General features: G+C 43.6%; 1 protein-coding gene across 1 annotated transcript in view; it reads left to right on the plus strand.

Moving 5' to 3' along the window:
* The window catches only part of LOC142426769 (N-acetyllactosaminide beta-1,6-N-acetylglucosaminyl-transferase-like), a 45489-nt gene extending 34095 nt beyond the window's left edge, over nt 1–11394 (plus strand). Inside the window, exon 3 of the mRNA XM_075532313.1 lies at nt 8613–11394. Coding sequence (XP_075388428.1) covers nt 8613–8803 — 191 coding nt within the window. The 3' untranslated portion in view covers nt 8804–11394. The remainder of the gene's footprint in view (nt 1–8612) is intronic.
* Nucleotides 11395–15542: the final 4148 nt, after the last annotated feature.

Below are 15542 nucleotides of genomic sequence, written 5' to 3' on the forward strand. Positions count from 1 at the left end.
GTAAGCCCTTCTTTCCCTTCGCCTTCTCACTCATCCCTGTAGCCACGAATGAATTTAAGGCTATTGACTCTTGGCTCTTCAAGCAGTCCTGACATCATTTCCATTGAGATAACTGTCTGGTGAACAGTAAATATTTATTTAGAAGAAGAGGCAATAAAAGGATGGATGGGTGAGTGCATGTGGAACCAGTGCCTTCTCACCCTGTGGTAGCAAGGCCTCCATTCCACCTCTCGGTCTCTGGCTTCACACTTCAGTCCATTTTCCCAATCCATCTTCAATCCAATCTACTTACATTAACAGTTCAAGTGAAAGTTACATTGTTACTTCTCTACAAATCTCCAGTACACGCATCCTCCTCCTCATTTACCTCTTGATAGGCCCCTTCCTCTGTAGAAGGCAAACCTATCGTGTCATTGTACAGAAATGCCAACCTCTTCTCCAGCAGGTTCTTGTCTTCACCAGCAGTAGTTCACAGGTTCCCCCAGGGGGCCGCCCAGGGTACATGCCCATAGTCACATGACAGCCTGTCCTTCTGGAAGGGGGGCGCAGAGATGACCTCCCTTTCTCCCTCATCTCCCAGGTCTTCTTTAGGAAACTGACCATCTCCATCTGAATCTTTGAGCTACGCTTTCTTTTCTAGATCCATCCACTAATCACTGTCACCTGCGGGGATTGCCTGGGTCATCCTGTGAGTTGCGATCAACCTGCTCCTTATCTGTAATACTTGAAGATTCCAACATCTATAGCAGTAGCCCATGTAACACCATCCCCTTGTTATTCCTGGCAACACACACACACACACACACACACATACACACACACACACACACACACACACACACACTCACTCACTATAGAATCCCCATTCTGCTCAGTTCCCCTCAGGTAGGGTCATACCCTGAAGTCCTTGTCATTACCAGGCCGGCCCTTAATAGAGAAAGTATAGACTATTTTGGTTTGTATTTTCATAGGGAAACTTTACCACCCTAGAGGTAAGCACCATGAGGGTAAGCTGTAGCTCACTGTACAAGCCTAAGTGACCCAGCCCCCACTCAGATAACTGTAGCATCTTTTCTTCTGAGTCCTCCTATACCAATGAACATCTAAAAGCCCCAAAGGATTCAGGGCATAAAAATGAACTAGTTCCAAAAAAATATGATATAGGGAAAAGAAAAAGGCATAATCCCAAGGAGATGAAATATTACATGCCAAACCTGGAATTTTCCCTCTTGTCTGAGGGTAAGACGACTTGTTTTATACCCATTTCTGTATCCCTTTTACACAAAAACCAAACCACCAAACCCACTGCTGTGGAGTTGATTCTGACACAGAGCAGCCTATAGGACAGAGAACTGCTCCGCGGGTTTCCAAGGCTGTAATCCTTACCAAAGCCGACTGCCACTCCTTCACCGCAGCAGCTGGGAGGCACAAACCGCCAACCTTTGGGATAACAGCTGAACTCTTAATCCACTCTGCACCAGGGCCCGCCCCCCTTTCCAAGCCCTCCCAACACTCAGAATCACAGAACACCATTCTAGTTCTATAGCCTGAAATTCAACATCTCCAATCTCTGACTACCATCTCTTTGTCCCCTCTAATACATTTTCTTCACCACCGAGTATACTCTCTGTGTGTGTGTGTGTGTGTGTGTGTATATTTGGTTTTATAGTTTATTAATTCCCTGGCGAAGAATCACGTGACCACTGCAGATCAAGTCACTACAGAATCTTTATTCTCTCTGCTGCCCAGCTCCAGCTCACTTTGGGCCAGCACCAGCTGGTCTTCGCAGGCCCTCCCTCTCTCGTCAGTGGTTACATTCCTCGCATTGTTTTCTTGAGGGCTTTGCCTCTCCTACAGGCCAGGTCTCACAAGCCTGTGTTTAGACTCATTTTCTTTGCATCATCCCAAGAATTGTGATCATGCCGAAGGCAACCGTCTTGCCAAAATGGACTCTAAACCCAAACACAAAAGTGTCATCTGGTGTGGCCTTGTCCATTTTGACTAGTTTTCACGAATTTCTGTCCCAGGGTGAAGGGCATCAGTGAGGATTTTCTGCTGATGTAGTTGGTTGGTCATGAACTTCCTGGTCCAGGTACTTACTGTGTCTTCCATGATGGCAGAGGATGCTCAAGCAGCCAGAGACAAAGAGCTTCTTTATGGACATATTGTATCCACTTTCTATCCAGAATAGAGCAGGGGCTTCAAGAAGAAACCATAACTTTTATCTATAAAAAACACGATGTTACGTTGTTATAACACTAGCACATAAGACATGTTTTATTGATTTAAGGGAAAATTAAAAAAATTTTTTTTCTTTCTACTTCTTCCTCCTACTAGTTCTTTTCTGAAAACTTGGCTAGATTGTCAGTGTAATCAGCTGCTTCCACGCTGCCCTCACACAGTAGGCTCCCTCGCCATGTTGGCCCTGCCAAGCTGATTCCTAAGTGCCACCATCTGTTTGTCTCCACGTGTGCTTCTTTAGGATGTTGCTGGAGAATGGGACAGGACTGCCCCGACTGTGCCCACTACAGACCCGTTGTCCCAGTGTCCACTTCTTTGGCTCATGGAGACCCCACCCTGTCAGAACAGACCGTGCCTCACAGGGTTTTCAATGGCTTGGCTTTTTCTTGAAACAGATTGTCAAACATTTCATCTGAGGCACTTCTTGGTAAACTTGAACCTCCAACCTTTGGCTAACAGGCGAGCATGTTGTTTACAGCATCCACGGACTAGTGGACTTGCTGGTCAACTTCAGCAAGACCCACCTTCCCCCAAACCAAACCTACTGCCATCAAGTCAGTTTCAAATTGTAGTGACCCTGCAGGACAGAACAGAATCCCGCCCCTGCCCCCAATAAGGTCTCCAAGGTCAAGGGCGTCAATCTCTGCAGAAGCAGACCGCCTCATCGTTCCCCTAGGAGCAGCTAGTGCGTTTGAACTGCTGACCTTCCAAGGGGTCCGGTTAGCAGTCAAGTGCTTAGCTGCCCTTCCACTAGGGTTCCTAAGGCCCTCCGTGCTGCCTATTTGTTCTTTTCTTCTTCTCATCAGTTTCTAAGAATTTGCCACTATAGTTTTATTGCTCGCCACCAAGATCTCAGTCTAATGCTAAATCAAAAGAATACACTCTCAAAAGATGATTGTTTGAACTTTAAGAAGAATTTGGAGGATGTTTGCAAGATTCCCTTACCAGTTCCCTTGCCGTGGTTTTCCTTCCCAGAGAGAAAATCATCCAACCTCACGGCAAACCGTTTCCACGGCCTTGGTGGCATGTGGGCCCGCCTACGGAACCCGCTGGCAAGCTTGCATCTTCCCTTTCTCCCTTTCAGGCGCGCGTTCCTTCTGCAGGCATGTGCGCACTGCCTCCATCCTGAAGACCACGTTGCCCACCAACTCTGCAGTTCTAGGCTGAACTATGTCTTCCCTTGCTCTCTTGAGTTTCCTCGGGCTAGCACCTGATGCTCGTGTTTTCAGCTTTTCTCACTACCTCATTTTGTTAGCTATTGCTATAGTTTCTTGTGCCAGCCTGGCCGATAAACACAAGTAGGATTAACTGAAGGGCAGAGGGATAAATGGCTCGGCGAGCCTCGCCTTGGTTGTTCTGTGCCTCAGTTTAAAGGGGTACACTACCTCTGGGATGCCTAGCCTGTGGACTGTGTCGCTGTAAGTTGAGGTCCCTTTAAGCCCACACAATTGGAATGTTCATCTCTGGAGCTGGGGACTGACAGTTGATGACAGTTGGGGACCTGCCTTGTTGTTTGCTGCGTGGGTATATATAGCCCAGCTCTCTCTACAGAAAGGGACTGGCAACTGGCGGCTCTCAAGCCTAAAAGACTGCTATTGTCTCACTGCTATATAATTTAACTGTTAATTTCTTGTGTTATCTATCTGTATATAATTTAACGGTTCATTTCTTGAATTATATATCTATCTTTATAAATATATTTATAAATAATTACTAGCAATCTGGTTTGTCTCTCTAGAGAACCCTGTCCAATACAGCTATGTTAACTTCTTAGGGTGAATTAGGTGAGGGCATCCGTTTTACATTCCACAATCAGGACACAGTTTGTTTCATCTCACTGACTGCAATTCCCTCCATGTAACATCCCTTATCCCACATCCTCCCTCCTGATCGTTGTCCTTGGCGACATGCTGCCTTTTGGATCTCAGGGCGATCACTCTCTGGTGTATGTACCTCCCTCGGGCTGTTTCCTCTGTAGACCCAGTGTTGGGCTGAACATTGAACTCGGGGTGTGGGTTCAGTTCTAGACCTGAACGGGGACTGGGCCATATTCACGGGGGTTCCACCAGAGCCTTGTTTCCTTTGTGCTTTTAACTTTTGTTCCACATCCTTCTTCCTCTCTATCCAGGACCTTTTACATTACCACCCACTTATTCTTTAACTTCCCTCCATCCTGGCTTCTTTCCCGGTTTCCCCACTTTCTATTGTACTTCTTCCCACCCACGTTGAATTAATCACCAAGTCCTGCCTGTCTCTAGTGTAGTGTCTTTTTCCACCCGTCAAAGTAGCCATTAGCCTTCAATACGATCTGCAATGTTTTGTTGTCCTGGGTGCACCTGCCACCACTACTTTCAGCAATGTGTCAGCATCCCCAAGAGAAATGCTGTATCTTTTAAGCATGAACTCTTCATTTCCCTTCCCTTCCGCCTCTAGCGCTCGTAACCCCTAATCGACGTCCTCCCTGCATGCTTTATCTAGTCTAGATTTTCCATGTAAATGGGATCATATGCTATGTGTCCTTTTCTAGCTGACTTCTTTCACGCACATAATGTTTGCTGTGTTCATCCATGTTATTGCACGAACCAGAACTTCACATCTCTTTTTCGTTCAATTGTACCTCCTTGTAGGGAAGTACCACATTTCATTTGTCCATTCGGCAGGTGATGAGACTTGGGTTGTTTCTACCTTTTGTCTATTATGGACAATGTGATGTGCACGTGACTGTTTGAGTTTCTGCTTTTTAGGTCTTTTCAGATCTATGTCTCTAGGAGTAGAATTGTTGGGTCATATAGTAAGTTTAGGATCCCTGGTGGCATCATGGGTTACATGTTGGGCTACTAACCACAAGGTCAACAGTTCAAAACCACGAGTTGCCCTTTGGGAGAAAGAGGGGACTTTCTACCCCCATAAAGAGCTACAATCTTGGAAACCCATACCTTGTCCTACAGGGTTACTATGAGTTAGAATCGAGCCAGGAGTTTGGTTTATGGTAAGTCTACATACAAGTTTTTCAGGAACATTCAATCTGTTTTCCACAGTGGCTATACTTCTCTAGACAAATAAATATATATCTCTATATATCTATACAATTGTCTAAATCATATATAAGTAATCAATTCAATCGTTTAAGATCCCATAAACCAATAAACTAGTAATAAAAATAAAATAGTCTCTCCAGGTACTTTTTATGGTCATATTACATCTAAGTTATTACTTCTCTTTCATGATTGAGTTCCAATGTACCCTAAAAAACTACACACAATCTTGTTGAAATCAATTTCATGATTTTATTCTTCCATTCAAAAGATCCTTAAAGACTCTGTTTTTCCTAAAACGGCCAAGCCCTGTAGTTGACTAATGTTGTCAACTAGGTCTTATGCTACTATGTGCTAAGCAAAACACCTGAAAAAACAGGCCCACTGTACCTTCATTCTGTCTCGAACCCATCCCCCAGAAAATAACCTATTCTCATGGGAAATACTCTTCCCTTCAATTTTTTCAAAGAGATTTCTACAGTCAAAGTCACCATCCAGCCTCCTCGATCGAGCGCGCAATCCACCAACTCTTCAGTTCCCCTTATCTTTCTCCTGCACTTTATTCAATAATAGTGCATTCTACCCTCAGTATTTACCTGGGCAAGGCGCCCTGGTGGGACTGCAGGGAAAGCCCTGGACTTTGATCTAAAAGGTTGGGAATTCCAATGCACCAGTCACTCTGCAGGAGCAAGTTGAGGCTGTCCGCTCTCATGAAGATCTACTATCTTGGAAACCCTAAGAAACAGTTCTACTGGAATAGATTCAATGGCAGTGGGTTTGGGTTTGGATTCCAGGTAGAGCAGTCCCTGGGTGGTACAGTTAACATACTTGGCTGTGAGCCAAGAGTCTGCCCTGAGGCACCTCAGAAGAAAGGCAGGGTGATCGATTTCTGAACAATCAACCAATGAAAACCCAATGGAGTGTAGTTCTGCCCTGATACACATGGGGTTGGTGTGAATCAGAATCGACAAGATGGCAACTGGTAATGTTAACTAAACCAAACTCAATGCTATAGAGCCAATCCTGACCAAGTGACCCTCTTAGAGTAAAAATTAACTGCCCCAAAGAGTTTCTGAGGCTGTAAATCTTTACAGAAGCAGACAGTCTCATCTTTCTCCTGCAGTGCACCCAGTGAGTTTGAACTGCTGAGCTTTTGGTTAGCTCCTGAGCCACTAGGGCTCCTTGAGGATGTTGAAATTCAAGAGTCGATCAAACTGATGACCTAAGAAATTGTAATTTGCAAATAAGGAGAAATTCTTACTATTGTCCTCAAACAAAATATTTCACAACAGGGAATAAAAATAAATAATTTTTTTAAAGTTAAGTCCCAGCCCTTCTGGAACTTATATTTCGCATTTAGGGAGAAAGAAAAAGAATATTTGCTTGGGAAGAGAGAAGATTGATGAGTTTTGCCCCCTCTTGGTCCTACTGGGCTTCAGTTGGCAGTCAGTGCCAACAGGATAATGAGCCAGGGGAGGAGGAGAGGAGCTCTGCGGAGAGAAGGCAGTCCCGGAGGTTGTGTGAGAGGGATGCTGACGCTTTCTGGGGAAGGCAGTCCAGGGAGGAGCAAGTGATGCAGATTCTCAGGCAGAGCATGCCCAGTGTCCTTGGGACCGCTAACTCTAGAACTTCCACTGTGATTGAGGTGCCCTTGCTGAGGCCTCAGGACCACACAGGGGGCTTTATGCGAATGGTCCGAAAGACCCACCGTTTCATAGCAGCCTGATTGCAGAGGATGAGGATGAAGGTGGAGGTCAATCAGTTATGCCCACATCATGGTGCTTCCTTGAAACTGATCCATTTCTTATTGTGGTTGAGGTGAAAGCTGACAGAGAGCAAGTTAGTTTTCCACTCAACCACTTATACTTTCTGTTTCATGACATTAATGACCATCTCTAATTTAAGAATACTTTCCCCACTTCCCCTCTGGGGACCTTGTTTCATATGTCCTTTTTTCTTGCCTCTGGAATTTGTTATTGGATACATGCTGCCCTTTGGGTCTCATTTGATTGATTGCTTTCACGAATACCTTTCCTCACAGGGGTTCTTGTCCATTTTATAGGCCTGTTTTTGTTGGACTGAGAGATGATCCCCTGGGGTGGATTCACTTCTAGATTTGAAGAGTGTTTGAAGGTTACCATCTTGGTGGTTCCAGCACTCCTTGTCTTCTCCTCCTCCTCCTTCTTTAAATTTTTAAATACATTTTTTCCAACTTTAGCAAAAGCGAGGTTTTATTAGATTTTGGAAAATCAGGAGCCCAAACCTCAGAAGACAAAATGGGTCTGGGTCGGTGTGCCCCACAACTATTTCACAAGCTTTTTATTTTATTTTTTAAATCCTTTTATTGGGGCTCATACAACTCTTATCACAATCCATCCATCCATCTATTGTGTCGAGCACATTTGTACACTTGTTTCCATCATCATTCTCAAAACATTTACTTTCTGCTTGAGCCCTTGGTATCAGCTCCTCATTTTATCCCTCCCTCCCCGCTCCCCCTTCCTTCATGAACCCTTGATAATTTATAAATGATTATTATTTTGTCATATCGTACACTGTCCGATGTCTCCCTTCACCCATGTTTCTGTTGTCAATCCCCCTTAATATGTTTTTATATAAAATTTGTTTCACATCTTTCTCCCACTCTATCCAGGACCTTCTGTTCCAACCAGAGTGGTCTGTAGTAGTACCCTGGCACCACCTAGTTCGTCTGGTTTCAGAGTCATAAAGGCAGAAGTGTCTGTGGTCCACTAGCCCTTTGGCTTAATTGTTTCCTGTGTCTGATGTTTTGGACACTAGGAAGATCAGTGGTTTCCGTTCATCCTCCCAGAGCGCACGCTGTGGGAGTCTCCTCATTTGTATCCTCTTGGCAATAATGAAACTGTGAGGATAAGTATAAGGATGCCCTGGTGGCATCATGGTTAATCGTTTGGCTGCTAACCAAAAGGTCAGCAGTACAAGGCCCACTACCAACTCTCTGGGAGAAAACCATGATGGTCTATTTCTAGAAGTGCTCTTTAACTTGAAAGATCTAATCTAGCTTCTGGTAGTTAGAGTCAGAGGGAGGAGTATGAAATATGCAGTTAGGAACAGAATCCAAGAGATTTGAAATAGAATATAATAGATCATATTGATCTTGGCGTTGGGGATGTGAGATAGAATCTACCTTCCTTGCGGGCTGAGACTGCACAATCCTATTGCATTTGAATCCTATAGTGCACGGCCCCGTTCTGGATACTCAGGTGCTACCAATGACTGTTCTCTTCTGCAAGTTTGCTACCCTGATTTTTGAAAGCAAGCATGTGCTGACTGTGGGTTTTGTCCTCTTCTTTGCAGGCCACTACGTACATGACATTTGTATCTATGGAAACGGTGACTTAAAGTGGCTGATTAACTCACCAAGCTTGTTTGCAAATAAATTTGAGCTGAACACATACCCGCTGACCGTGGAGTGCCTAGAACTGAGGCTTCGAGAAAGAACCCTGAACCAGAGTGAAACTACAATACAGCCGAGCTGGTATTTCTGATGCACTGCGACTCATGATGGAAGAAATAGCCTTGCTGGGGAGGGGAACCTTTCCTCGTGAGAGACCTTTGCCTTTTTTATGTGAACAGTTCCGGAACTTCAGAGGTGACTTCAAGGCCTGGCTGCATCATTGGACTGCTGAGTGTCCATTGTCCACTGTGAGATAAGCAGGATCGCTGGGTGCAGCTGTCCTGGGCCCTATGGCCACTCTGGGCTGTTTTATGATACACACTTCCATTCAACGGTTGTAATGATCTGTAGCTCTCACTGTATCGGACTTTGCACCAGATAATTAGCATCTATGAAGGTCTCAATGCAAGGATCCTTGTTCTGGATGAAGTCATGTAGGAGACTGAGAATCATTAGGTTCCTTGGAAGAAGGACTCTGATGCCTGAACCACAGTCCCACCACTGTCCTGCCCTTGACCACACACAGGCCGGGGGCAGCTTTCCAGGTGCTCACTGGCCTCCTTGAACTCGCGAGCTCCTCAGATAGAACACCAAGCCTGTTCTTGAGTTTCAACACTAGTGTCTGTTGTCGTAGTCATCCTTAGCTTCTCCAGAGTCATTCTTACTCGTGACAACCCTGTGTGTGCAGAGCAGAACTGCACCATAAGATCTTCAAGACCCAGGCACCTTGGGGCGGGGGGACGGGGTGGGGGAAATGGAGGTTCAAACAGCCCACCTTGCAGCTAAAAGCCAAGAGCTTAACCGCACCTGTGACTAAAGTATATACAGTAGTATTAAGTCATTAAAAAAACACAGGCTGTGCTTCAAGACACAAGTGGCTGCCGCTTGCTTCAGTAAAAGGACATCTAGAAAATACGCACCTACTGCCATCGGCTCAGAATGACCCTATAAGGGTTACCCAGGCCCTAAACCTTTACAGAAGCATATACGGGCCAGCTGATGTGTTTGAACCTAGCACCTTTCCGTTAGCAATCCAGGACTTACCCAACAGCGCTGCCAGGGCTCCTTTCTAGGAAACACACCATCGCTGTATTCTATTCCAGAATTTGCTCTGATCCCGCGTTCACCATTTCCCTTTAGAGAACTGAAAAGTCCCTGCAAGAGTAAAGACCTTCCTAGAAGGAGGTCTTACTGCATGGGCACATGCACTTCTGGGTCAGGGACGGCGTCTCACCCTTCAAAACGCACAGCTGTCCTGTGGAGCTCCTTATCTGCACAATGGTGACCAAATCCTCCCTGCAAGGCTTTGATTAGTCCATAGTATTCTCTGAGTCGCTTTACAATGCTGGGTGCTAGGAGAAATGCCTAGATTTGGGCCAGCTTTCCGATGGAGGTAAGCTTCTCGATCACTTATCTCATGTCATGAGTCCATTCATCCATTCAGCATGCATTCATGAATGCCTGCTATGTGCCGGACATGAACCGAGACAAGTGAGACAAAAGCAGTGCCCTGCTAAAAGTGGTGACAGTGATGTTAACATTGGAAAGCCTGCTCTAGAGTATTCTGCAGACTGGCTGTATCTTAAGACATTCAGATATCTCAATTATGATTGTGATGCTTGCTGGCATGTAGATTGGGATATCAGGCCAAGGAGAACAGGAGAGAAAAGGGAGAGACAGGAGCGAAAGCCTATTCTGAGAGGACCTTTATGTTTTTAATTACATTTCAACCTCACAATCGTGTAAAATTCCCATCACTACCCCCACTTGGTAGATGAAATAACTGAGGCTTAGAGAGATTAGTAAGCACTAGAAAACAAATCCATTGTCTAGAGGATTGGAATTCTCTTACTGGTCTTCTCAGTTATTTTCTGGTGTGAAATATGGGAGAAGGTGGGATGACATGTTCTTCAGTGTTCTAGAACATGTAAGTTTGGAGGGCAGTCTTGTCACCTCAGAAAAGTGTGACATGTATTTTCATTGTCCTCTAGTGCACTGAGTTCCTAAACATGATTATAACTAATGATATATTTAATTAACACATTTTTCTCTACTTGTACCTGTTGAAGGTTAATCATATTTAAAAGGAATGACATTGAAGTACTGCTTTTTCTTCTTTTGCTTTTCTTTTCTACTACTGAAAAAAAATGAAACTCTTGGGTGGTGAAAGATTGAGGGGGCCGTACCCAGGACTAACAGAAACGAAGCAAAATACCCTGACTGCTCCCCAGTCGGTTCTGACTCAGAATGACCCTATCTCCAAGACTGTACATCTTTCTCCTGAGGAATAGCTAGTGGATTTGAGCCTCTGACCTTGTGGTTCACAGTCCAAAGCTCACCTGACAGGGCCACCAGGGCTCCTTAGGGTTAACAGAGGAATGTAGAAATAATCTCTTTTCAACTTATTTAAGTCACTATCTGAGAAGAAGACATGTTTCACACTGGATCTTTCTCATGTAGAAGAAGAAATCTTTCTGGAATGGATGTTTACATGTCAATTGCTGGTTATCTCTCCGATATCTTCATTATGGGGGTATGTCACGATGAGGAGAGTCTAGTGTTTGGGCTAGTGGGTTTCTGCTAACCTATGGGTCATATCCTGAAACTACTGTTATCAGTCTTTGTTTTCAATGATGTTCTATGTTTTGTTTTCCTGAAAATAAATTAATATATCGTTTTCCACCTTTGGGGATACTGTGTATTTATATTCATTGGTTGGCTAAACAAACAAACACCAGTACTAAACAAACACCAAATTCACTTCCATCAAGTCAAGGCGGACCCATAGCGGCCCTGTGAGTACAAACCCCCGTCTTTCTCCCGAGGAGCCACTGGCGGTTTCAAACTGCTGACCTTGCTGATCACAGCCCAACTTGTAACCACTCTGCCACCCGGGCTCTAAAATAGATGACAGGGCATGTTTAATAAGGCAATGCTAGCATTCGGAAGAAAAGCCACATACACAAAAGCACATCGTTCTAGAAATAAACGCCACCCTTTGTGAAGGTTGGGGAAGGTAATTGGGAAGAATAGATAAGGGAAAACAAAACAAGATCAGATTTGTTTTAATTGTGTACAATGATTTTTAAATGTGAGGCAAGAATAAATTATCCTATACTCACCTGTTTTAGTCACATTTAAAATAATCAAGACTTTAGGGAAAAGAATCATGTGAGGATGAGGGGACTTTGGAAAGTTTGTGTAAAAGACCATTATCTTATCATCCCATTTAGGTGTTAGGTACTGTTGAGCAACTTCTCACCCCAAGCCCAAACTTAACCTGGTATCCTGCACCCTCCTCAGAACTGCTCCTAAGTAAACATAATTACTATTAAGTGTCAAAGATTTTGAGCAACATTTCTAAGTGTGCTAAGCAAATATTGCCGGGAACAGAATGGCAAAAGATTAAAAATATTACTCATTAAAAAACCCTGCAAAACTTACTCTCGCCCCAATAAATTGTTAAAAAAAAAAAAAGAGGGGTCAGACCTGTCTCCACCCTCCATCTTTTTTTTTTAACAATTCGAGTAGTACTTCATCTACATGTCATACAATTCAATAATTCAGTCATATCAAGAAGAATTGTACAATTGTCACCATTTTCTTCTCCCTTGTACTCAATCATGTAATTTTTTTCTTTTGTGACAAAAATATACACAACAAAACATTCTCCAAAAAAAAAAAACAACTTACTCTCATGGATTCAATGCTGACGTATAGTGACTGCTATGGGTAACTATTTACAGGAATAGAAAGCCCAGTCTTTCTCCGGAGGACCTGCTGGTAGTTTTGAACTGCCAACCATGTGCATCACAAGCCAATGCATAAGCACTACACCACCAGGGCTCCATTTAAAGGACATCTTGAGTACTACTTATTTTTAATGAAGAATAATTTAAAAAGAACATGAGAAACATTCCAAATTCTCAATCTACCAGGGGTGTGAGGGGCAATACTGAGAGGGTGGGTGGGTTGGAAAGAGGGAACCGATTACAAGGATCTACATGTGGCCTCCTCCCTGGGGAATGGACAACAGAAAAGTGGGTGAAGGGAGACGTCAGCCAGGGCAAGATATGACAAAATAATAATTTATAAATTATCAAGGGCTTATCAGGGAGGGGGTAGCGGGAAGGGAGGGGGAAAAATAAGAGGACCTGATGCAAAGGGCTTAAATGGAGAGCAAATGCTTTGAAAATGATGAGGGCAAAGAATGTACAGATGTGCTTTACACAATTGATGTATGTATGGATTGTGATAAAAGTTGTATGAGCCCCTGATGTTTTAAAAAAACAAATTCTCAATTTATGACCTTAAGATAGCCTTTGAACTCTAAACCAAGAATATCCCCTGAAGTCTTCTTAAAGCCAAAGATACAGCTTAACTAGTGAAGAATGTCTGCCTCCAGCATAAAGCTCTTTTAAGATCCCTCCACTCACTGCTGTGGAGTTGATTCCAACTCCGTGACACTCCAGGACTGAGGAGACTCCATAGGGTTTCTGACACTTGCATCTTTAAGGAAACCAATGCAAACACCCACCTTTCCGTTAGCAGCCCAAACCTCCTTAAGGTCTATCTAGGTGTGAGCAAACTGACAGTAAGTAACAACCTGAAAGGTTAGCTAGGAGCCTGGGGGCAGGGAGCATAAGTCAAAAGGGGAAGAGCAACAGAAAGGGGGGGTGAGAAGAGTCTCACAGTGCTCACAATGAAGCCACTATTGTTGAATTGTCCAAGTGGAAACTTAAATCAGCGTGGTTTTGCTGTGTATTCTCTCAACAACAACATCAACAAAATTATTTTTAAAACATTGCCAAAGGACCGAAATTATGATAATAAAAATGGAACTAATACAGAAGAATATAGAATAAAGAGTTAAAGTTCTTTCTGACCCACTTTCAAAATTGTGAGGACTGCTCTCTGAAAGCAGCCATTTTTCGGTTTGTAATTTTAAGTACCTTTTCGATGGAAACACAGCCACACATATATGTGTATGTTCCGTGGGCATTTTGTCCAACAGAACTTCTGCAGGGATGAAAGCTGCCTGGGTGCTCAATTTGGTAACCATTCATATTAGCTTTTGAACACTTGAAATGTGGCTAGTACAAGAAACTGGCATTTTGTTGAGTTAAATAACTTAGCTTTAAACGTTGTCGGTTGCTTCGGATTCCTATGGGCCCAGATGTACACTGGAAGGCAACACTGCCGGTCCTGCACCACCCACACAGTCACTACGTTTGAGCCCCCTGCTGCTCCAGCCACCGTCTCATCCACTTCAGTCAGTGCCTTCCTGGGTTTTGCTGCCCTTCTACTTTATCAGACATGATATCCTGTTCCCAGCACTGAGCTCTCCCGATAACATGTCCAAAGTATGTGAGACGAAGTTGCTTTTCTTCTCTCTTTTTTTAATGGTCACTTTACTTTTTATTTATTTCTTTTTCTCAACAGGTTTATTAGACTATAATTCACATATCCTCAGTAGTTGAATCATATTATGAAGAGTTGTACAATCATCGCCACACTCAATCTTACAGCATTGTCGTCTTTCTTATATTATTTTTGGCTTTTCAATTTCCCTCAAACTCCCCTGCCATACCCCAAGAAACCATTAATCCAGTTACTATCTCTATAGATTTACCTACCCTGGATTTCATATACACAAAACAAACAAACAAACAAAACTAATAAAATAAAATGAAACAGAGTAAAACCTCAATTACAGGAAAACAGAAAACATTAAAAAGTAGAACAAATTTAAAATGCGTCAAAAGAGAGTTTAAACTGATAAGGTGTTAAAATTTAACCTATTTGTATGTGAGGTGACATTTCACTGCCCTCGCTTCTTTTTCTTTTTTCTCAAGAAACATCTTTATTAATACGGTATTTATTTGTCTGCCCTCTGTCAGACCCTGAGCCGATTACGTTCCCAGGCTGCCTGAGGAGATGCAGGGAAAGGAACAGACAGAGCAGAAAAGACGTGGGACAGAGAATTATGGGAAGGGAAGAGGCTCCATCACGTGGCGAAGAGGATGAGGAAGGCCACCATCAGATGAAAGTCCCATGGCCTCCTAGAGGGCAAAGCCCGGAATGGCGTAGGTTGGGGGTGTCAAACTCAATGAAAACGCGGGCCACTTGGTGCAACAGGCAAGATTCACGCGGGCCACATCACATTTACAAAGTCTGTTAAATTTCTATTTGGAAGTGAGGATTCTGGAATATGGATAGGATAATTAAAACATCAAATAATTGCTTTTATTTAAACATTTATTTTATTTAATGTATTTATAAAAGTAAAATTATTCTTCTTTAACCTGAAACTTGCCAGCGCTTTCCTCTTACTGGTTTTCACTTAACTCTTATGTTGTGACGGGAACGTATAACAAAGTAACTGATTAAAACACAAAATGTTGGACAGCTGACAAACATGATGCACAACCGTAATGGCTTCACTCTGAAGATGTGAACTCACGCTGCCGCTAGGTTGATTCATAACAGCACCACCCAGAGTGCTTGCTCTCTTTAACCTTCTCGCTATTGGGATCTGTTCACGTTATGACACGGAGAGTGGCGGACATATCGCTTTGAAATGTCGCCGGAACTGAGCGCGTTTCTACATGTGCCCAAGCCCCACTGAGCCACGTGTACCCTCGTCTTCAGTCCTTAGAGGGTTAAAGAGGGAATTAGGTGTACGGTATTGCCTCGATCTCCCCTAAGCGCTATTTTCTTCCTAACAACTGTTTTCTATTTTCATTTTATTTCAGAGCACCGCAGGCCACAAAAAATTACCCCGGGGGCCACCAGTTTGGCACCCCTGACACCCCTGGCGAAGGAGAATC

The sequence above is a fragment of the Tenrec ecaudatus genome, chromosome 1 (assembly GCF_050624435.1).
Source record: "Tenrec ecaudatus isolate mTenEca1 chromosome 1, mTenEca1.hap1, whole genome shotgun sequence".
Lineage (NCBI taxonomy): Eukaryota > Metazoa > Chordata > Mammalia > Afrosoricida > Tenrecidae > Tenrec > Tenrec ecaudatus.